This window comes from Elephas maximus, chromosome 15 (genome assembly GCF_024166365.1).
Source record: "Elephas maximus indicus isolate mEleMax1 chromosome 15, mEleMax1 primary haplotype, whole genome shotgun sequence".
NCBI lineage: Eukaryota > Metazoa > Chordata > Mammalia > Proboscidea > Elephantidae > Elephas > Elephas maximus.
This window is the reverse complement of record NC_064833.1, coordinates 66,347,796-66,372,593: the sequence shown is the minus strand read 5'-3', so window position 1 is coordinate 66,372,593 and position 24,798 is coordinate 66,347,796. Positions and strand designations below refer to the sequence as shown.

Below are 24,798 nucleotides of genomic sequence, written 5' to 3'. Positions count from 1 at the left end.
CAGGATCAAATACACAACTCATTGTCATCGACTTGAATTTCAACTCATAGTGACCCTATAGGACAGAGTAGAACTGCTCCATAGGGTTTCCGAGGAGCAGCTGGTGAATTTGAACTGCTGACCTTTTGGTAAGCAGCCAAGCTCTTAACCACTTCGCCACCGGGGCTCCAATATGTTTATTCAGCTATTTTATTGATTTAATTTTTATTGGATGTGTTCCCCTTTCGTTTTTATTGGTAAACTGATCTCCTGAGACATGTATTCCCAAATGAACAATGTTTTTGTTTTTTTCCTTACCATGATAGCATAACACTTAATTGATTCAGAGTAGGCTTCAGATTAATTGACTTTTAAGTGGCCACCCATATTTTTTAGAATAAATATCTTCTTTTAAAAAACCCATTGCCGTCAAGTCGATTCCGACTCATAGCGACCCTATAGGACAGTGTAGAACTGCCTCATAGAGTTTCGAAGGAGAGCTTGATGGATTTGAACTGCTGACCTTTGGGTTAGCAGCTGTAGCACTTAACTACTACACGACCAGGGTTTCCTATCTTCTTTTATAAGTAATAAAATATATTCCTTTATTCTCACCATTAACAATCAACTACAAATAATTAGGTATATATCAATACTTACAGAGCCTTGGTGGTGCAATGGTTAAGCACTGGGCTGCTAACCAGAAAGGTTGGCAGTTGGAACCCACCAGTCACTCAGTGGGAGAAAAGATCTGTAGATCTGTTCCCATAAAGGTTACAGGAAATCCTATGGGGCAGTTGTACCGTGTTATATAGGGTTGCGTTTTTTTTTTTTTTTTTATGAGTCAGAGCCGACTCAACCACCCACGACAACAGTATCAATACTTAGGGGTAATCTTATGTCAGAATTTTGAAGAGATGTTGTTTACTACATGATTAAAATTTGCCCCAAACTCTTTAAAGTTAAAAATACATTCGCACAACAGCCTTTTAAGGCGAATTCTCCTTTGTCCCGATTTTACAATTGTAAATTAACTTTTATTAAATAATGTGCCTAAGTTGGATTAATAGTAAAGGGTATACTTGGAAGCCAAGATTTGGTTTAAATCCAGACACTGTACTCTTTTTTTTTTAATGTACAATTTAGCTTTTTAGTATACTTACAGAGCTTTACAACCATCCCTACAATCAATTTAGAAGTTTTCGTAACCCTATAAAGAAACCCTGTACCCTTCACAGTCACTCTTCATTTTTACCCAACTATGTCCCCCACCCTTGTTTGAGGCAACTGCTAATCTATTTTCTATTTCCATAAATTTGCCTACTCTGGACATTTCATATAAATGAAATCATGCAATATGTGGCCTTTTGTGTCTGGCTTCTTTCATTTAGCATAGGGTTTTCAGGGTTCATCCATGTTGTAGCATGTGTCAGTATTTCCTTCCTATTACCAGATAATAATATTCCATTGTATGGATATACCACGTTTTGTTTAATGGCCATTTGGATTGTTTCCACTTCTTGGCCATTATGAATAATGCCACTATGAACCTTCATGTACAAGTTTTTGTGTGGACATACGTTTTCATTTTTCTTGGGCATATACCTGAGAGCGGAATTACTGGATAATGTGGTAACTCTATGCCTAAACTTTGGAAACCACCAAACCTTGCTTTTTTCCAAAGCAGCTGCTCTATTTTACATTTCAACTAGCAATTTACGAGGAGTCCAATTTTTCCACATCCTCACCAACACTTTGCTTTTTTTTTTTAATTATTATATCCATGCTGGTGGGTGCAATAGTCTATACTCTCAACGCTGTTCTCGACTGTCTTTTGATATGTTGCTGAGTATTTAAACTTTATTTCAGTGTGAGGTATACTTAATAGGAGAATTTTTTTTTATTGTACTTTAAATGAAGGTTTACAGAACAAACTAGCTTCTCATTAAACAGTTAGTACACATATTGTTTTATGACATTGGTCACCAATCCCATGACATGTTAACCCTCTCCCTTCTTCACCTTGGGTTCCCTTTACCAGCTTTCCTGTCCCCTCCTGCCTTCTAGTTCTTGCCCCTGGGCTGGTGTGCCCCTTTAGTCTTGATTTGTTTTATGGGCCTGTCTAATCTTTGGATGAAGGATGAACCTCAGGAATGACTTCATTACTGTGCTAAAACGGTGTCTGGGGGCCATACTCTCGGGGTTTCTGCAGTCTTTGGCAGGTCAGCTCTGTCTGGGACCCTCTATTGTGATCCCTGTCAGAGCAGTCAGTGGCAGTAGCCGGACACCATCTAGCTGTGCTGGACTCAATCTGGTGGAGGCTGAGTTGTGGTAGTTGTGGTCCATTAGTCCTTTGGACTAATCTTCCCCTGTGTCTTCAGTTTTCTTCATTCTGCCTTGCTCCTGGTGGGGTAAGACCAGTGGGGAATCTTAGGTGGTAACAGAATTTTTACAAAGAGGAAACCATAAAAGTACAGGGATATGATGTTCTGACATAGTCTCCATCAAACCAAAATCATTTAACAATGAACAATCAGTATTTTCATAGCAAAGTTTATAAAACGACGTTCAGTTTTATTTTATTTTGAAGACTGCATGAGAGGCGGGACTTGTGTTTCTGCATATATGCTGATGATGAGACCCTATGGAAAGGCCATAGGTAATTGTTCTTATGCATTCTTTCTAGTGAGCAAATTTGACCATACTTATTTAAAGTCTATTGTATGTTTCTTTGCTTTTTTGATAAAAAATAATTTTCCACAAACTAATATTTCTTTGTTTGATATTATAGGTTCAGTCGGCAATGTGTTGTTGACAAAGACAAAAGGAATCAATGTAGATATTGTCGATTAAGAAAGTGTTTTAGAGCAGGAATGAAAAAAGAAGGTAATAATAATAAAGTGATAATTAACATTTCTGATGAAAAATGATAACACACATATTCTTCTTTAATCACAATAACCCTTTCACTTGTGTCCTATGATTTTCCTTATTGTGTTGATGAAGAATCTGTAATTCCTCAAGTAAAAATTTAGCCCAAGATCACCCAGCTAGTAAGTACTGGAGCCAGTATAATTTTGGTGAACTGTCTGATTCCAGAGACCATTCTCTCTACCACTATGTTATCCCTAGGGGAAAAAAAAAAATATATATATATATATATATATACACACGCATATATATATCCCTTTCAGAAATAAATGGCAAAATCTATTAATGGGTTGTAAATTATAAATGTATTTTTAAATTCATGTTTCTTTATTGTCAATAACAATTGACTATTTTATTCATTTCATAAAAATTAAGTGAACATCTACTTTTCATTTATTCATCCACTGATGCATATTTATTGAGCATCACTACTTTCAAAATGTTCTAGTAGTGACCAAAACAGATAAAATGCTTCCTTTCTTATTCTATTGGGGGACAGAGACAGTAAACTAGATACTCTATTTTATTGTGTACTAATTTCATTCTGAACGTATTAAATAATCTGAATTTAATATCCTGCATTCTAAATATGGTTAATTTAGAAGGCAGTATGTTGAACACTTTCTGAATATTGGCAGGAAATAGTAGCTACAAATTGACTTCATGGAAATGCTTTTTTTTTTTTTTTTTTGGTTTTATCAGCTGCAAGATTTTTATGCTTTTCAGTTTTGCCGCATGCCTAGGCTTGTCATGTGCAAAGGGATGTTTTCAACAGACTATTTCACAAACTTAAAAAAAAATCAAGTCCATTCTCTAAGTCAATTCTTTATACTACAGAAGTTCAAAGTTTATCAAAGAAACCTGTCTTGAACATAGCTTTTTTTTTCCCCTTTATCACTCAATATTTTAAAGAGATTAAAAATTTTGTTCAGATGACTAGCTCCCCCCCCCAAAAAAAAAGAAGGGAAAATGAATGTCATAAAATTAAGGAAGAATTTTCTCACTTCAAAACAACTTATTTCTAATATCATAAAAGCTCAATTTGGTAGTTTTGGGGATTAAGCCTATTCTTTGTCAATCATTGTCATCCATTCCTCCTTGAACCCCATATTGACGTCTACAAAGGCACAAATCACAATCCTATATTTCTTATGTGAATTTTAAAATTTGTGAAACAAAATTATTTTCAAAATTAGGAAAATTATATTTTCTACTGTTGTAGAAGAAATAATGAATTTTTTTTTTCTAAATAGATTAGGCAGTAACTTTTTCATTTCACAGTAGATATAGTTCTCTTATTTACTATAATAGAATAATATCAAGATTAATTAGATGGGAATATACATATATACATGGTTTTATGTCAAAAATGATAGCAGTGAAGAGATTACAAATGCTCATAATATCTTTTTTTTTGAAAGATTGATCATGTAAATGAAATTCATAAAAGCATAGCTAATATCTTAATCTTTTATCTCCAAGTATGCATTTTTACATGAGTCAGTTTAGGCTGAAAATCAATAGCAATTTCTGTAAAAAAAAAAGAAAAGTGTAAGCTTTCAGTAAATATGATATTACAAGAAAATGATGATTCACTTAACTTTCTTAAAGACAAAAAGTCCAGTATTTTCTTTTTCAACTTAATGAAGTTGAGAGTTAGTAGCAAGTTTTCAGTTTATATTACTTGGAAATTCTACGGGGCAGTTCTACTCTGTCCTATAGGGTCGCTATGAGTCGTAATCGACTCGACAGCGCTAGGGTTTTAGGTTATTACTATGTTTTGACATAGAAAACTGGTGGATTTCTATAATTAAAGAGTAATTGCAGAAAAAAATTTTCTGAGAGTCTAGTGCCTTTCCAGCAGAACAGGGTAAAAAGCATTTACCTAGATAGCTTAGGGGCTACAGGTCTTGTTTACTTTTTTTTTTTTAGGTGAAGAAATATAATTTTCCCACTTAAGTTTTGAAATCTAAGTCTGATATCTGATTTAGTTTATTCTTATATAACAGATATACAAGTTAATGACCCCTCTCACATTCTTCCTTATTTTTAAAAGTGAGGTTTTTAGTAAGCAATTTTAGAAAATACATTATGCAATCTTTCCTTTCAGAAATAAGGAAGTAGACCTAGCTCCCTCGGAAGCCTTTTATATGATATTATAATTTCTTAGCCTTTCCAGAATGCTGGTATTCCAACCTCTGTCATCTAAGGGTAGAGCCATAAATGCTGCAACTTTTGCTTTATTCATGTTTGTAAACTGCCCAAAGGACAGTATTTCATAGGCGATCATAAGATTGCAATCTTCAAATCACCTTAAATAAGATCACGTTACTTTCCATTTTCACTAGTGTTTTATATGAAAAAGAAAATGGAAGTTTCAAATTTCTATGACTCACATCTTCTGACAGTGAATATACTCTTATCTTTGACCTGGTCAAACTCATAGGCAATACTCTTTCTCTGGTTATCTTAATGGTTTTATTAACTTTGAGAGAAGAAAGAACCATCCTATTTTAAAAATACAGCATGACTGAACTGGCTGATCCAACAGTTTCTAACATGAATGCCATCACGAAGCTCTAAATGGTGATAGTTTATGAACTCCAGTAAGAAGCCTGGTTCTTCCTCCTTTTTAAAGTGGTACAGAATGAAAAAAATACCTTCAGCCATACTTTCCCCCAACCAGGGGACTTTAGAAGGGCCCCTTCTCACATTCCTATTTGAGTTTACTTAAAACTGTATGTCTCAACATATGTTGAAGAGATCCGATCAATAAATACTGTGATTTTCTCCCCTAGCTGTCCAAAATGAACGGGACAGAATAAGCACCAGAAGAAGCACGTTTGATGGCAGCAACATCCCCTCCATTAACACGCTGGCACAAGCTGAAGTTCTGTCTCGTCAGGTACCCGGTGCCCACCAGCATCCATGCCTGTTTAATATGTTTATTTAGGTGTAATGTTAAAATAGTCTTAGTTTGCCCAAATGTACTCATTACTAACATCAGTTACATTTATAGCGATTCAAGAACTTTGGTTTGAAAGTACTAGTGGAATTGCTGACTTTCGTTTTGACTTTTCCTGGATAAGACACTATTTTTTGAGTGGATAAATGAAATGCATTTAAGTCTAAGATTGTTTTAAAAAAGTTTGTTTTCAAGGTTGGTTAAAAATACTTAATATATGAGACAGTGTTCTGGGGGAAGTATTTTATTTTATTGCTTAAATCTGTAAAACCAGTTACCACAACTTTTGTGGAGTTTAGTTGAGAGTTGTCATCGGCACTTTCTTCCTTGAAAATGACTTTTGGACTCAAGAAGTCACCTTGGCCTCCTGATTTAGAAACAGATATATAAGGAAAGAAGTAGAATTCAGAAAGCACAAGAGGGTGCTTCATTAATTTGAATTTCTAGAAAGAGAATGTCAGTTCGAAACAACAACAAAAAATAGACTATTGATTATATACATAAAAATAAATCATTGAAGAATCAGGAAAACAAAGAAAATAGTCTATGTTAGCATTCTCCCAATTAGAAATGCTAATGATATTTTTCTATTATAAAGCCAATTATGAAATAGCTAAGTAGTTCATCAACTCCTATGAGTAAGTACAACTACTTTCATTTTTGATAACACAAGGGTAATGTGATAAGGCTAACATCCCCCTTATCACCATCATTACTTGATAGTCCTATAAAGTGTTTATAGGATGACTTAAGGGAGCTATGATTGAATATACATGCATACATAAAGATACACATACACACACATGTTCAATAATTAAGTTTATAAGAATTTTCGAGGATGCTTTTCTCAGCAAAAAGGCATTTTAACACCACTTATATTTTTATATAGCTCCAAATTATATGCGATTTTAAATATTTATTGTTATATGTTAAGCTCTTCAATATTACTGAGCCAGTAGTCAATTTCTTAATTTTATTTTGATGGGCTTCCATTTAATGCAGTGTCTTAGTTATCTAGTGCTGCAGTAACAGGAATACCACAAGTGGATGACTTCAACAAACAGAAATTTATTCTCTCATGGTTTAGGAAGCTAGAAGTCTGAATTCAGGGTGTCAGCTCTAGGGGAAGGCTTTCTTTCTCTGTCGGCCCTGGGCAAAGGCCCTTGTCATCAATCTTCCCCAGTTGAGGAACTTAGCACAGACACCCCCGCTCCCAGCTCTTCTTTCTTGATGGTAGGAAGTCCCTCTGCTAACTTCTCTTTTATCTCTTGTAGGACAGTGAAGGGTGGTGACCCAAGATACATTCTACCCTAATCCTACTTCATTAACATAACAAACATAACCTAATCCTGTTTCACTAACATAACAGTTCACTCCCAAATGTGACCATAACCACAGTCATAGAGGCCAGGATTTATAACACATCACAAAACGGAGGATAATCAGGTCGCAGAATAGAGGACAACCACACAATACTGGGAATCATGGCTGTCTTGGTCATGTAGTGCTGCTATAACAGAAATGCCACAAGTGGATGGCTTTAACAAAGAGAAGTTTATTCTCTCACAGTCCAGTAGGCTGGAAGTCTGAATTCAGGGAGCTGGCTCCAGGTGAAGGTTTTTCTTTCTGTCAGCTCTGGAATAAGGTCCCTGTCGTCAATCTTCCCTTGGCCTAGGAGCTTCTCCGTGCGGGAAACTCGGGTCCAAAGGACACGCCCTGCTCCCGGCACTGCTTTTTTGGTGGTATGAAGTCCCCATATCTCTCTGCTTGCTTCTTTCTTTTATATCTCAAAAGAGATTGGCTTACGACACTTTAATCTTTTAGATCTCATCAATATAACTGCCGCTAATCTATCTCATTACATTCTAATGATAAGATTTACAACACATAGGGAAATCACATCAGATGACAAAGTGGTAGACAATCATACAATACTAGGAATCATGACTTAGCCAACTTGGCAGATATTTTGGGGGGACACAATTCAATCCATGGCATGCAGCAACATCAGTAGCTTTGGCTTTCTGTCTAAATCTTTTCTTACCAATTTGGTAAACTTTATCCAATTAAAGCATTTTTTTCATAAGCTTCAACAGATTAAATATGGATTTCCTTCTTGGAGATACCATTTTTTTCAGTTAAAAATAAAATCATAGAACATATTTCATTTGATTACTTGATATCTCTTTTTGTAGCCATTTTGAATGAACAAAACTCTGCCAAAAGTTGTAGTAACTTAATATACAGATTTAACTGTTACGATAAGGTACTGCTCCCAAAGCATTATGCTACGCATTAAGTATTTTCGGTTTAATTTATAAACTGATAGATATTTTATCAATTATAAAATGTTTAGTATATTTCAAGATACTGTAACAACGATACTGCCTACTTCAATGGGATTTACTTATTGCAATAATGGAAGAAAGAGGAATACCAGGCATGTATTATTTTAAAAGATGAATCGATATGATGTTCTTCTTAATGTTAGATCTCTGGCTCAAGTCCTGGGGCAAGTACTGACATAAATGTTAAGAAAATTGCAAGTATTGGTGATGTCTGTGAATCTATGAAACAGCAACTTCTAGTCCTGGTGGAGTGGGCTAAATATATTCCTGCCTTCTGCGAATTACCATTGGATGATCAGGTATAAGTTAAAGAAATTAAGAATGATTTTTTTTTTTAAATTTGGCTAAGTTTTGTGTTCTTTTAACTATACTTGTGGTAGATTTAGTATATTTGACAAAGATTAAATTATCTCTTGAGAAGAAGATTGCCTTTTCCCATCCATTCACCTTCTGGTTCTATCAAGAGGTACAACTTAACTTCTATTTAAATGATCTAGCAAACTTGTTGATTTAGAGAAAAGTTGAACAAGGCCTACAATGTTTTGCCCTTTTGGAGTTTAGAAAGTTTATGTGAGGGAGAAAGACAGATCACATAATTGGCATTATGAGACAAAGCATTGGAAGGTAAATGTGTGGAAGGGCAAGGTTGCACCATTGTGTCTTGGTGTTTATTGAAAGTGCCATATAAAATGTCTTAGAAACACCAGGTCACTCTTAGAAACTACACAGGATCTATTGGTATCTTTGTAGGGATTTTATGAAATATGTAGCTATTTTACCTTTCATGTTGTCTATTTTATTCTAGGATTTACTGTATGAAAATTACATATCTGGCAACTCAGCCTGTAGTATCATACTTGGAAATCTATAGAGAAAAAGAGAGAATTCAGATTGATTTTTTTTTTTAAATTTTTCTTCCTAATACGAATATTTTCATACTTTGTCATCTGTGCATTAAAACATTTTGGGCAATAGTTAAACAAACAAACAAAAAGCCCAAGGCAGTCGAGTTGATTCCAACTCATATTGACCCTATGGAACAGAGTACAGCTGCCCCATAGGGTTTCCAAGGAGCAGCTGGTGGATCAGAACTGCCAGTCTTTTGGTTATCAGCCAAATGTTTAACCACTATGCCACCAGGGCCCCAATTAATAGTTAGAAATTTTAATTTCTTAATTAGTCTTTGAAGATTAGATTATTAGTTTCAGATTCATTTAGGACTCCTCTTAGTGAGAAGTGTATAACTTTTATGTAGATAAAAATAATTTGAAAACTTCCAGTTCCCCCACATTGAATAAACCATGACATTTGTTATACCAATGTATCTTTTTATGCTCTCTAATCAGTGCTCTTTATCATTTATACAAAGAACAAAAACACAATCAAATGGAAAAGGGGACAATTCTTTAAAAAACAAAGGGCAAGATATTTACATAATTGGAAAAAAAGGAATATAGGAAGTTAGCAGTTACATTTATAGAGGGCATTTCACCTGGTTGTAGGGGGTGGGAAAAACAACTCTGAAATCTGAAATCATTCTTAAAATGTTTTGTAACTGCTTTCCTGGTATGAGTCACTGTTATTGACATATCATAAAGATAGCTTGGCTCAGGAGATTATGCCAGAGTTGTTGTTGTTAGGTCCCGTTGAGTCGGTTCCAACTCATAGCCACCCTGTGTACAACAGAACCAAACACTGCCTGGTCCTGCACCATCCTCACAGTCATTGATAAGTTTAAACCCATTGTTGCAGTCACAGTGTCAATCCATCTCACTGAGGGTCTTCCTTTTTTTTTTTTTGCTGACCCTATACTTTACCAAGCATGCTGTCCCTCTTTAGGGATTGGTCCTTCCTGATAACATGTCCAAAGTACGTGAGACAAGTCTCACCTTCCTCACTTCTAAGGAGCATTCTGGCTGTATTTCCAGACAGATTTGTTCATTCTTTTTGCAGTCCATGGTATATTCAGTATTCTTTGTCAACACCATAACTCAAGCATCAATTCTTCTGTGGTTTTCCTTATTAATTGTACCATTTTCACATGGATATGTGGCAATTGAAAATACCATGGCTTGGGTCAGGCACACCTTAGTCCTTAAAGTGACATCTTTACTTATTAACACTTTGAAGAAGTCATTTTCAGCAGATTTACCTGATACATCATTTGATTTACTGACTGCTGCTTCCATGGGCATTGGTTGTAGATTCAAGGAAAATGAAATTTTTGAAAACTTGAATATTTTCTCCATTTATCATGATGTTTGGGAGCCTTGGTGGCACAGTGGTTAAGAGCTTGACTGCTAACCAAAAGATCGGCAGTCTGAATTCACCAGCCGCTTCTTGGAAACTCTATGGGGCAGTTCTACTCTGACCTATAGGGTTGCTATGAGTCAGAACTGACTTGATGGCAACAGGTTTTTGGTTTTTGGTATCATAATGTTGCTTATTGGTCCAGTTGTGAGAATTTCTGTTTTTCTTTAAGTTGAGGTGTAATCCGTAATGAAGGTGTAATCCATACCAGAGTGTAACTGTAAGTGCCATCGAGTCGGTTCTGACTCATAGCAACCCTATAGGACAGAGTAGAACTGCCCCATAGAGTTTCCAAGGAGTGCCTGGCAGATTCAAAAATACCAGAGTAAATAATGCTAAATTGCTAAAATCTACTAATCTCACCCTAAAGCAATATAAGTAGAGTTTTGTTATTTATCACTTTCATATTTTTATCATCACCCTTCTTTAGGAGTTGCTCACTTATGTATGAGAGCAAGAATTTAAAAATTGGTAAATTGAAACCCAGTAACCAGTCAAAATTAATTTTTATGTGCTAACACTTTAATATTAACCATTTAACATTAATAGCAATGGATTAGCAAATGCCTGTTATGCATAAGGTATTGGGCAAGTAGCTTTGGTTCCATTATAAATTACATGATCTTATTTAATATTCTTAGGAGCTTTGTTTCATAGGTATCATCACCTCATTTTACACTTTAAAAAAAAAAACTCAACCCTAAAAAAAAAAAATTAAATTTACTCAGCAAATTCATCAAATAAGTATTTACTACTACTGCTGCCACAAAAGGCCCCTACTAGTTTGATTTAAATACTATATAGGTATTCACTAAAAATGCAGATTGCTTTACTAGTCTCATAAGTTAGCATTTTATTTGGGAACGACGGACAATAAACAAATTTACAAATCATGAGTAAGTTAATTCTAGGTGGGGATAAGTTCTATAAAATGCTATAAAAGCTCAATGAGATGAGTTGTCCAAGAGTGACTGGGGTAAGAGCTACTTTAAATTGAGGATCAGAGAAGATTTTCACTGATACCTAAATGACAAGGGCAAAGCACCCCAAGATCTGAGAAGAAAGCTTTGGAGGTACAGACAGTATGTTCAAAGTCTCTGAGGCAGGAAAAATGGGCCTGGAGAAACATAGGCAAGAGGATGTGACAAAATGAGGTCAGAGCAACACAATCCCCCCAGCCCCTCCCTGGAGGCCATCATTAAGAGATAGTTTGGATTTTATTCTAAGAACCATAAGAAACCACTAAAGAATTTTCAGCGCAGCGGTGGTATTAGCTGAACACTGTTATACAGATATTACCCTGAAAGCTCTGTCAAGAAAGATTTAGGGCGGAAGAATCAGAAGTAAAGCATGGAGCCCTATTAGCTATTAGGAGTGTACTGCAATAACCCAGGAAAAGAATGATGAGGGCTTGGGTTGGCATGGTAGCAATGGAGGTAGATAGAAGTGGATCAGTTGGCATATATTTTGGAGAAGTAACCATTAGGGTTTTCTGTGGAATTGGCTGAGAGAGATGAAGAAAACAGAGGAATCACAATAGACGCTTGGTTTTAGTGAGAACTAACACTTTGGATGGTGGTATCGTTTACTAAGATAATGAAGATGTTGGCAAAACAGTACTTTGGAATGTGTTAAAATGAGAATGCTTACTATACTTCCTAGGGATGATGTCCAGTAGGTAATTGAGTAGATAATGAGGCTGAATTCAAAGTTTGGTGCAACGGGTTAGAGGTCCAATCTAGAAAGTGGCAGAACTCAGATCTCCATGAGAAAGCAAGCTCGTTCTCTTTCAGCTGCATCACAGGTCCTGTCTGTGCTCATGTTTATTCAGTGTGTTATGTGTAGGAGGTTGTGTTTTACATACATTTCTCATTTAATCCTCATGACTACACTTGGAGATTTTTATCACTACCTCTATGTTATAGATAAAAATTAATGCGTCCCAGACATACTAGTTAACTTACCCAAGGCCAAAGAGCTAAGTAAGTGGCCAAGCTAATGTTTGGACTCTGGTCTGTTTGAGTCTGTTTCACTACAAAACACTGGTCTGTTCTGCGTTTTGCTTACCATTATATTGACCTTTTAGATAGTTTTGAAATTAGAAAGGCAAAAGTCTATTGGCATGGTAAGATAGAAAACTAGAAGCTTAACGATAGCAAGATCTATGAGCATTATAATTTGTTAAAACAAACAAAAAAATTGACCAAGGCTTACAGATGACTGTGAATTAGTGAGATTAATATTATACCATGATTAATCATTGTTGTATAATTAATTGTTAAACTTGGAATTTTTCATTAAGGTGGCACTATTGAGAGCTCACGCAGGAGAACACTTACTGCTTGGAGCTACAAAGAGGTCCATGGTTTATAAAGATATTTTGCTTTTGGGTAAGTTTTTTTTTTTAAGAAGAAATTATGCATATTTTTACTTACAGTAATAAACAAGACCTAGTCTGTATATACCACGCATTCACAAACACTATGAAATGGTGCACTCATACACAGGTTGGATTTCATTGATTGTATCCTCACTGGGGCTATATTTTTCCTTGCCTTGACAACAGAGGAGTTCAGATAGTTCAGAGAGCGGTGAGATGATCAGGGTGCACTAAGACTAAAAAAATATATATATATATGTTTCTCAATAAACAATTTTGAAGTATTTTTAAATTAGATCAGAATAAAGAATTGATGATTTGCAAGATCCTGTTATGATTAATGGAGCTCTGATGTTTTTTGGAAACCCTGGTGGCGTAGTGGTTAAGTACTATGGCTGCTAACCAAACGGTCGGCAGTTCGAATCTGCCAGGCGCTCCTTGAAAACTCCGTGGGGCAGTTCTACTCTGTCCTGTAGGGTCGCTATAAGTCGGAATTGACTCGACGGCACTGGGTTTGGTTTTATTTTTCTTTTTTTTTTTTGGTTTTTGATTTTTTTTACTCCTTCAGTGTCTGCTTAATTATTCTAAAATATATTGTTTTATATACTTTTAAGGGATAGACTTATTTGCTGTGATCTCATTCCAAACCAGTTGCTGTCCTGATGGCTCTGACTCATGGCGACCTCATGTGTGTCAGAGTGGAACTGTGCATTAGAGGATTTTCAGTGGCTGATTTTTCAGAAGGAGACAGAGCATCAGCACTTTCTTCTGAGGAGCGGCTGGGTGAACTCAAACCTCCAGCCTTTTGGCAGGTTAACCATTTGCACTAGCCAGGTATTGCTCAGCTGCTAACTAAAAGGTTGGAGATTCACATCCGCCCAGAGGCACCTTGGAAGAAAGGCCTAGTGATCTACTTTAAAAAAAAATCAGCCATTTAAAATCCTGTGGAGCGCAATTCTGCCCTGACACATATGCTGTCACCATGAGTCAGAACTGACTCAACAGCAGCTGGACTGCTGTGCTCTAACTGCCCGTGATATGTCATGCAATTCAAGTTAAAAAAAAAAAAGAGAAAGTCAATGGCTAAAAAAATCCTGATAGTTAAATAGCAGTGAAATTAGAAGCAAGAGTAGAATGGCAGGTGCAATGGGGTATAAAACACATAGGACAAGTTTGTGTCTTCATTAAATAAGTAGTCCAATTTCTCCACTTTACTTGACTCCTAAAATTAGGCTTCCTGTTGAGAGAGTTGAAGATCCCTCCAGTGCTTATTAGCTGCACTCTGGCTTGTGTGAACTGATGACTATATCATTTGTTCTATTGTTGTGATAGATGTTTTGTCCCCAAATAGAAACAAATTTAAAATAATTTAACAATAGCTAGTATTTATTGAAACCCTGGTGGCATAGTGGTTAACAGCTACGGCTGCTAACCAAAAAATTGGCAGTTTGAATCCACCAGGCCCTCCTTGGAAACTCTATGGGAAAGCTCTACTCTGTCCTGTAGGGCTGCTATGAGTCGGAATCAACTCGATGGCAGTGGGTCTTTTTTTTTTTGGCTAATATTTATTGAGGTCTTCCTAGGTAAGATACATCACTCTATGTGTTTTACATTTTTTTACACACTATCTCACTTAATCCTCACAATAACCCTAAGGGATAGATACTATTACTTTCAGCTTATTTTTCAAATGAAGAAATAGAATGAGAGAGAGTTTTCCTAAGCTCTCAAAGCTAGTAAGGGATGGAGCCAGGATTCTAAACCACATGATATTGCTGGGAAGACTAGGCTCTTAAATTCTATTTTATACTTCTCCTTCAAGTCTGAAGTTCTAGTAAACACCTGCCACACTGTTCTCATTATAGATCTGAATACAGTAGACCAAGAAAATAAAATGTTTCACTATGTAGTTTAATTGTTTTACTCTGAATATTTCAGGAAAGTACTTCATAAGAAAGAAAATATTTTATGAATACTTTTGTGCATGCTGTTACCCTGAAGATCTTTGCCTGCAGTGAAAAAAAATTCAGAATATTATGCCTTTTATAAAACTAGAAGAGAACAATTTAGCTGCTACTTTAGAAGCTGTAATAAGTAGTCACCACAGTATAACCATATGTTTAAGTTAGAAAGATCTCTAGGGGTTGAGTGGTCCAGCTCTCTGTTCTATTTCTGATTTCTCTTGAACCTAGCACCCTAACATGGTCATCTCACCTCTACTTAAAGAAATACCCCCCCCCCAAAAAAACCCATTGCCATGGATTCGATTCCAACTCATAGTGACCCTACAGGACAGAGTAGAACTGTCCCATAGGGTTTCCAAGGAGCGCCTGGTGGATTCAAACTGCTGAGCTTTTGGTTAGCCGCCATTGCTCTTAACCACTATGTCACCAGGGTTTCCAAAGAAACACAGGAAGGTGGAATTTACTGTTTAGGTGAGGCAACTCATGAATAAATGTGCTAATTTTTAAAAATCAGCCTTATTTAGTTAGGCTTTTTAAAATTGTGTCTTAATAGTATTTATACCTACATTCACCTAGAGTACAGAAAGAATATTTTTAATCTTTTGTAGCAAGAAGGATTCTTTAGGTTTTGTATTATATTCATTAATGAGTAAGACACTACTAGATGACTGACATAATGGGAAGCTAATCATTATATTTTGTTTCTCCCTTGTCAATTATTAGCTTGTTATTAGTCTGTACTTTAGTGTTATCATTAGTGACTGAGGTTGTTAAAATGCATGTGATCACATTATCAAAGTTACTGATTCTTAAATGCTCTTAAAATCCTCACAACCAATAAGCAACATCATGATAAATGGAGAAAATATTGAAGTTGTCAAGGATTTCATTTTCCTTGGATCCAGAATCAATGACCATGGAAGCATCAGTCAGAAAATCATATGATATACCACTTTGGGCATATCTGCTGTAAAAGACTTCTTTAAGGTGTTAAAAAGCAAAGATGTCACTTTGAGGACTAAGCTGTGCATGACCCATGCCATGGTATTTTCAATTGCCACGTATGCTTGTGAAATCTGGACAACAAATAAGTAAGGCTGAAGAAGAATTGACACATTTGAATTATGTTGTTGGAGAAGAATATTGACTATACCATGGAGTGCCAGAAGAGTAAACAAATCTGTCTTGGAAGAAGTGCAGCCAGAATTCTTCTTAGAAGCGAGGAAAGCGAGACTTCGTCTTACATGCTTTGGACATGTTATCAGGAGGGACCATTTCCTAGAAAAGGACACCATGCTTGGTGAAGTAGAGGGTCAGCGAAAAAGAGGAAGACCCTCAATGAGATGGTTTGACACAGTGGCTACAACAGTGGGCTCAAGCGTAACAATGATTGTGAGGCTGGCGCAGGTCTGGGCAGTGTTTCGTCTTGTTGTACATAGTGTTTCGTTCTGTTGTACATGGGATCACTATGAGTTGGAACCAACTAGATGGCACCGAACAAGTGTTCTTAAGTTTTTCTAACATAACTGCTCCCTACTGAGAGAAAGTGCTATTAATATAACATAAGGGAAGACCATTTTAAACATTGGTTTGTGAAAATTAAAACAATGCCTGCCAATAATTCATGGGGAATGGCTATTTATTTCTTCCTAGGTAACAACTATGTTATTCACCGTAACAGCTGTGAAGTGGAGATAAGCCGCGTAGCCAATCGGATCCTAGATGAGCTAGTCCGACCATTTCAAGAAATTCAGATTGATGACAATGAATATGCTTGCTTGAAGGCAATTGTATTTTTTGACCCAGGTTTGTTTTCAAAATTCCCTAAAAAAAGTACATATAGTGAAAATTGAGCTACTATTTATATTAGAAGTTTGTTCTCACACTCTGGTTAGATTAAATCTTTGGGTTACCCATGTTATTCCTTTATTAGATGCAAAAGGGCTAAGTGACCCAGTAAAAATTAAGAACATGCGGTTCCAAGTTCAGATCAGCTTGGAGGACTACATCAATGACCGGCAGTACGACTCCCGAGGGCGGTTTGGGGAGCTGCTGCTGCTGCTGCCCACGCTCCAGAGCATCACGTGGCAAATGATCGAGCAAATACAGTTTGTGAAACTTTTTGGGATGGTTAAAATTGACAACCTACTGCAGGAAATGTTACTGGGTGGTGAGTATCTTTAAGAATTTCCATTTTATTTATTAGTATCACATGAAGTACTTTGGAACAAGTTAAACCTACTTATTTTTTGTCCATATTTATTTCACCTTTTGAAGTTGCTGCGTGTTCTGGCTTTTTTTTTTTTTTTCCTTTCTTCTGCCAGTTACATCCAACTCAGTTTTTTATATTTCAAAAGTCTGTAAGACGTATTGGGTGGAGACAAAAATACTTGAATCATATTCAAAACCCCATTCTTATTAGTTCCCACCGTCTTTGCTCCACACAGTCCCTCCTACCTCAATTTTCAGGTCCTTCCAAATATAGAAATAGAAACTCATTAGCTAGTTTTAGGGCACCTTGAAACATATATATCTATATATGCCTATATAGATATGCCTAGACTCCTTTAAAATCTTAAGGACTCTGGAATTGCAACATAACCTAAAAATACATGTAGTAAAGTCTTAAAAATGAACACTTTGTTCCTGAAATAATTAATTGACACAAAAGAGTGAGAGAGGGGGAATGAGATTTCATTGCTGCACTAAATGTCAGGAATAGTTAAGAAGTCATTTATTTTCTGTTCTAATCTAAATTAGATTTCCTTGTAAAATCACTTTATTTATTTTTAGTTTTCTGGTGCTTAATGTGTTTCTAATGATATCTTTCTGAAATAAAACTTGTCCATGCTCTTAGGGTGATCCCAAATACTCTAAAAGTGAGGTAAGTGATTCTTGGAATTGCCTTAACATAGGCAACAAACCTAAGTGTTCCAGGAAACAGCACGCAGGGTCCGTTATTAATATACAACATAATATAATACAACATTAATCTAGACAACGTACGGTGAAAGCTGACATTTTCCTTAAAATGGCAGTGGTTCTATTAATTTATTTCTGAATTCCAAAAAGACTTTGCAAAAATAACAGTTTTCAGTCTGTCAATCAAAGCATTTATTCCAAGGTAAATGTGCTCTTCCTGATTAAATATCACTAACGCAAGCATCTCTGTGTCATTTATAGGTGCTTCCAATGACGCTAGTCATCTCCATCATCCTATGCACCCACATTTGTCTCAAGATCCATTAACTGGGCAAACTATACTTATAAGTTCCATGTCAACATTGGTTCATCCAGACCAAATCTGTAAGTATTTGGGCTACTTTTCAACAATAGTATTTCTTAAACTTATTTACTTGAGAAAAAGTCGAATTTGGGGAAAGAATATATTAGTACCCAGAAACTGCAAAAATTGAATACAACTTGCCCTTCAGAACTCAACTATGGGAGATCGAGTGATATTCAGAAAGCCACTTACTCTCCCTAAGCCTGAGTTTGCTTCTAAAAATGGAGCTATGAGTAACTAAATCTTTCTACTTCATAGGTCTTGGCATCACAAAAGAATGTACAGGCAGTCCTTGCCTTGCATGGCAGTGTAGGACCATAAAAATAACTGAGCAAGGTGAAACCGTGCAAAGCAATCTTAATAATCAATGTCAAAATTATGATTGCTGGTGACCTTTAGCCATGTTTGTCAAACATTAAAAACTCTCTTAACTATAGGTTATAAATGTTTGTTATTGTTGTGTGGCGTTGAGTGGATTCTGACTCATAGCGACCCTGTATGACGGAGTAAAACTGCCCCACTGGGTTTCCTAAGCTGTAATCTTTACAGGAGCAGATCACCAGGTCTTTTCTTCTGTGGAACCATTGTGAGTTCAAACTGCCAACCTTTCAGTTAGCAGTGAGTGCTTTAACCGTTAGTACATCATAATTTAAAACAGTAGATACGCTGAGAATTTAAACGGCCTATTTCTCTGTAAAAAAAAATATGAAGAGTAATTTGAACAGTACTTGCCTTCTGATCATATAACTTATGATACAAAGTGAGCATCTTTTCTATGCATTGGTGAATTTTACTCCTTTTAAAGTTTGGATCGACTTCCAACATTTTATAATTTGAATATTTAGTGTCATGAAATATCTGTGAGAATTTATTTAGTGTGAAGTTTTTTGCTGGTCTTGCTTCCTCTGGGATATCTTTGTCTTTTTGCCACAACTGGATTCCTTATTTATGTCCACTGGTTTGCCTTCACTGAGTTCCTAGGGCTGCGTGTTCAGAGACTCAAATGGCAGCAGTGCCTACATTTCCATGGTCAATTATTTTTTCCATATTTCCATTTACCTTGGATTGGAATTTCATTTCCAGTGTAATCACCTTTTATTTGCTACTCTCTCATCTTTGTTGGTCAATTTTTCAAGTATCCATTTTGGTAAAATGTCATATGGATTTATTACTGTGAGACAATGAGGCAACACAGCTACACATTTGTGGTCAGTGCTTGCTGTCAGTGCTTGACCTAAAAAACGGATACACAGATTTTGAAAGAAGTGATCTGACTGGTCACTGATTATAACATGCATCTGTTATTTATACAGTGAATCGTAGACTGAAGAGCTAGCGATAAAGTTTGTGCTTCATGCAATTACCAGTTGCCAGAAAGTCGATTCTGACTTGTGGTGAACCCAAGTGTTTCAGAGCAGAACTACATTTCACAGGGTCTTCAATGACTATGATCTTTTGGAAGTTACTGTGATCTTTTGAAAGTAGATTTCCAGGCCTTTCTTCTGAGGAGTCTCTGGGCGGCTGCAAATCCTGAACCTTTTGGTTAATAGCCAAGCACTTAACCGTTTGGACCACCCAGGAACCCCATTTTATGCACTTACTCATACTTAATATACCATAGTAACTGAAATTGAACAGTCTTGTTGGGAGGCTGGTGTTACTTAACTAAGTTGTGGTAACTGAAATTTATGCAGATAAGAACTATGGAAAGTGAAGACTTCCTATAATGTGAAAACTTTTTGGAACTGAAATCATGAGCTTACCACAGCAAACTATATTGGCTTTAGTGCAAATTGTATTTTTCTAAGCTACCGCAGGGATAAAAATCTTTAATTATTTGACAAAATATCTAGAATTAATTGCTTCTGAATTTATACTGATTAATCTCAGGTTTACTTTTGACCTCTTGCCTCTGAGATGACTTGAGTTGTTGTGATGTAATTATTATGCATGCCTGTATTACCTACTGAACCTATAATAGCCCTTAATAGGTAATTCTAAAAGAAGCCCTGGTGACGAAATGGTTAAGAGCTTGGTTGCTAACGGAAAGACTGACAGTTCAAACCCACCCAGCTGCTCCATAGGAGAAAGACCTGGCAGTTTGATCTCGTAAAGATTGCAGCCTAGGAAACCCTATGGGGCAGTTCTGCTCTGTCACTATTAGTCGCAATCCACTTGACAGCACTTAACAACAGCTAATTCTAATGCGGTCTTACCCCAGTGTTCAATGGAATGCAACAAAAATTTAGTGAGTACACCTGAGTGCTGCATAGCACTAGGGAAAGTGGAAGCCAGAAAAATGCATGTTATCTACTCTGTCCTTTAGATGCTGAGAGCCCTGATAGATCTTTGTGTAAATTGTGTCTGAAACACAAAGTTCTTTGGGTCTATGAGAAAGGCAGAAATGAAATTGTTAGAATAGAAATTATGGAAATAGTATGGGAATATTTAACTTGTGTATCCCAATATACTTGAAACACATTAATTTGGGACCATCCTTGCAAAGTAGATGTCACCTTCTCCATGTAATGGATATAAGAGCAGAATATGAGGTCATTAAAAAGACAGGAAAGAAAGAAAAGATGAAAGTGGATGTCAGAAGTGACTCTGAAACTTGGTTTTGAACATAGAGTAGCTAAAATGAATGGAAAAAGTAAGGAAATAAAAGAACTGAAGAGAAGATTTCAAAGGGTGGCTTGAGAAGGCAGAGTATTTTAATGAAATGTGTAAACATCTGGAGTTAGAAAACCAAAAGGGAAGAACTCTTGGCATTTTTTAAGCTGAAAGAACTGAAGAAAAAAACTCAAGCCTTGAGTTGCAATTTGAAGGATTCTATGGGCAAAATGGAAACCCTGGTGGCATAGCGTTTAAGAGCTATGGTTGCTAACCAAAAGGTCAGCAGTTCGAATCCACCAGTTGCTCCTTGGAAACCATATGGGGCAGTTCTATTCTGTCCTATAGGGTTGCTATGACTCAGAATAGACTCAATGACAACAGACTTTTTTTGGTAACGGGCAAAATAATGAATGATGCAGGAAGCATCAAAGAAGGTGGAAAGAATATACTAGTAAAAAAAAAATAGCCGTGCCAAAAAGAATTGGCCTACATTCAACCATTTCAGGAGGTAGCATAGGATCAAGAACCAATGATATTGAAGGAAGAAGCCCAAGATGCACTGAGGGCACTGGCAAAAAACAAGGCTCCAGGAATTAACGGAATACCAATTGAGATGCTTCAACAAATGTACGCAGCACTAGAGGTGCTCACTGATTTATGCCAAGAAATTTGGAGAACAGCTACCTGGCCAACAGACTGGAAGAGATCCATATTTGTGTGCCCATTCCAAAGAAAGGCAATCCAATGGAATGTGAAAATTATCAAATAATATTAATATCACATGCAAGTAAAATTTTGCTAAAGATAATTCAAAAATGATTGCAGCAGTGCATCAACAGCAAACTGCTAGAAATTCTAGCTGGATTCAGAAGAGGTTATGAAATGAGGGATATCATTGCTGATGTTAGATGGATCTTGGCTGAAAGCAGAGAATACTAGAAAATTGTTTACCTATGTTTCATTGACTATGCAAAGACACTGGAGTGTGTGGATCACAACGAACTGTGGATAATGTTGCAAAGAATGGGAATTTCAGAACATTTAATTGTGCTCACGTGGAACTTGTACATATACTGAGAGACAGTCTTTTGAACAGAACAAGGGGATATTGTATGGTTTAAAATCAGGCAAGGTGTGCATCAGGGTTGTATCCTTTCACCATACTTATTCAGAGCTAGACTATATAAAGAAGAATATGGCATCAGGATTGGTGGAAGACTCATTAACAGCCTGCAATATGCAGATGACACAGTCTTGCCTCCTGAAAGTGAAGAGGACTTGAAGCACTTACTGATGAAGGTCAAAGACAACACAGTCTTCAGTATGGATTATACCTCAGCATAAAACAGAAATCCTCACAACTGGACCAAAAAGTGACATCATGATAAATGGAGAAAAGATTGCAGTTTTCAAAGATGTCATTTTATTTGGATCCACAATCAATACTCGTGGAAGCAACAGTCAAAAAATCAAAAGATGCATTGCATTGGACAAACCTGCTACAAAAGACCTTTTCAAAGTGTTCAAAAGCAAAGGTGTCACCTTGAGGACTAAGGTGCACCTGACCCAAGCCATGATATTTTCAATCTCATCATATGCATGTAAAAGCTGGACAATGAATAAGGAAGACCAAAGAAGAATTGATTCTTTTGAATTATGGTGTTTGTGAAGAATATTGAATATACCATGGACTGCTAGAATAAGGAACAAGTCTGTCTTGGAAGAAATACATAGAGTGCCCCTTGAAAGCGAGGATGGAGAGACTTTCCTCACATACATTGGACATGTTATCAAGAGGGAGCAGTCCCTGGAGAAGGACATCATGCTTGGTAAAGTGGAGGGTCCCTGAAAAAGAGGAATGCCCTCAATGAGTTGGATTGACCCAGTGGCTGCAACAAAGGGCTCAAACATAGCAACGATTGTGAGGATGGTGCAGGACCTGGCAGTGTTTCATTTTGTTGTGCATAGGATTGCTGTGAGTCAGAAACCACTTGATGGCACCTAGCAACAAGAGCAGAGAGAAAGTCAGCTCAGTACCACACCAGCTAGTCCCAGGCGTTGGATCTCTTAGAGATCAGTTATTCACAAACTCAGAAAATAAAACACATTAACAGCACATTAAGCAATAGGGCATCAACTTGCAAGACAGTGTAACAATTCTGCTGGTGGATGAGTCCTTTACTTTTTAAAAAGTAGTTTTTGATATTTTAAAAACATATTTGCTAACCATAGTCTTTTTAAGAATCATCATTCTTTTCATTTTTATTTTTCTTCTTTCAAAACAACCTTTATGAGAATCATTTGTAAGGGAAAACTTTGCTTGTTTAATTTGGAATAGTTTGTATTTTATACAAGTTTGTATTTTATACAAGACATACACAAAAATATTTAGTTGTATATATGGTTATTAAGTTCAAGCATATTTTCTTGGTCTTCTGGAGCATGCCGTCATAGTTTTAGATCCATTCTAAATACTCAGAAATAATTTTATAAAGCAAATTTGGCTATTCTCTTGGAAACCTTGGTGGTGTAGTGGCTAAGAGTCTGGCTGCTAAAAAAAAAAAAGGTCTGCAGTTTGAATTCAGCAGATGCTCCTTGGAAACCATACGGGGCATTTCTACTCTGTCCTATAGCATCACTGTGAGTCTTAATCAACTCAATGACAGTGGGCTTTTTTTTCTGGTTCATATTTTTGATTAAATTACAGCTAAAATGTTTCTAAGTCATTGCTAATTCATACTTACTACTAATAAAAAATGAATGTATAAAGAAAACCAAGCAAAAGGGGACTGTTCTTGTTTTTGTATAAAACTTTTAGAAAACTATCTGAGAATAAAAAACTATAAAGTTTGCAATGCTTTGGTCTAATCAAATATTTTCTGTTTATTAATTCTGTTAGATATATGGCATAAGAATATATGAGTATGAAAATATTCTGAATTTATTCATAGCACAGAATAGTTCTTAGATGATTTTATGATGTGGCAATATTTTGCAGCAGGAAGAAATAGTATCCCAAGCAACGAAGTATTCAAACTATGTATATATTTTTTCCCAAATACTCAGACTGGCTCTTTGCATTGATGGAGAAGGAACAGGCAAGCTCAATTACAGTAGAATAACTTTAAAGTGAGGAAACCATTATTTTTCAGATGCTCTGGACTACAATGTAGATTTCAAAACACTTGAAAAGGATCTTAACCTTAATTTATGCTGTCTGTTATGTCTGAATTTGTGGAGTCCAAACCAAATGTGTTTTAAGTGCAGTTTGCAATTGCAAAAATTATAAAGCTTGTTTTCCAAAAGTTGGAGAAATTATCATTCTGCTAATTAATTTGACTAACTTCTTGCTGCTGGGTTTGTGAGAGAATCAAATGCATATAAATTCTATTAAGAAAGACAGAATACACTTTCAAGTGTATATTAAAATTTTTAAGCATGATCTATTCCAGTTTAATGCTATTTGGGGAAAAAGTGTGGGAGTGCATCTCCAATGGAATGTTGATGCAAAGATAATGCATTTTACAAATCACTACTTTAAATATGAAACATTTACAAAATATGATAATGCATCTTGGGTTGTGTATGGCTTAATAGGGTGGGTTGGGTTGACTGCCATCATCACAAACAATTGTCTGATTCTTTTTCAGCCACTCCTGAAACCCCACTCCCTTCCCCACCACAAGGCTCTGGACAAGAACAGTACAAAATAACTGCAAACCAAGCTTCAGTCATTTCACACCAGTCTCTCCCCAAACAAAAGCAATTGTGAAACTATGTTTACTTCCCAACAGCACTGCATAAATGTGAAAAATTGCTGGTCTTCAAATATCTCAGGATAGTGCTTTTGGCAAACTCTTGGCCAAGCCTTCTCCATGGTGCTGTTATAAGAGGGTATCCTACTTTCTGGTTTATGTGCTCATTTTTGTTGTTCTTTTTGTTGCTGTCATTTAAAACCTACTGATAAAACCAATGTATATCTGAATTTGGATATGTTTATATACTGTGTTTTCCTCACT

The 24,798-nt window shown here is 36.2% G+C and overlaps 1 protein-coding gene across 1 annotated transcript in view; it reads left to right on the top strand.

Annotated features, from left to right (window-relative positions):
* HNF4G (hepatocyte nuclear factor 4 gamma) overlaps window positions 1–24,551 on the top strand; it is a 28,935-nt gene extending 4,384 nt beyond the window's left edge. The window contains exons 3-10 of the mRNA XM_049854029.1: window positions 2,771–2,865; window positions 5,709–5,815; window positions 8,367–8,522; window positions 12,836–12,923; window positions 16,531–16,683; window positions 16,811–17,047; window positions 18,061–18,183; window positions 24,430–24,551. Of these exons, the coding sequence (XP_049709986.1) occupies window positions 2,771–2,865; window positions 5,709–5,815; window positions 8,367–8,522; window positions 12,836–12,923; window positions 16,531–16,683; window positions 16,811–17,047; window positions 18,061–18,183; window positions 24,430–24,551 (1,081 nt within the window). The remainder of the gene's footprint in view (window positions 1–2,770; window positions 2,866–5,708; window positions 5,816–8,366; window positions 8,523–12,835; window positions 12,924–16,530; window positions 16,684–16,810; window positions 17,048–18,060; window positions 18,184–24,429) is intronic.
* Window positions 24,552–24,798: the final 247 nt, after the last annotated feature.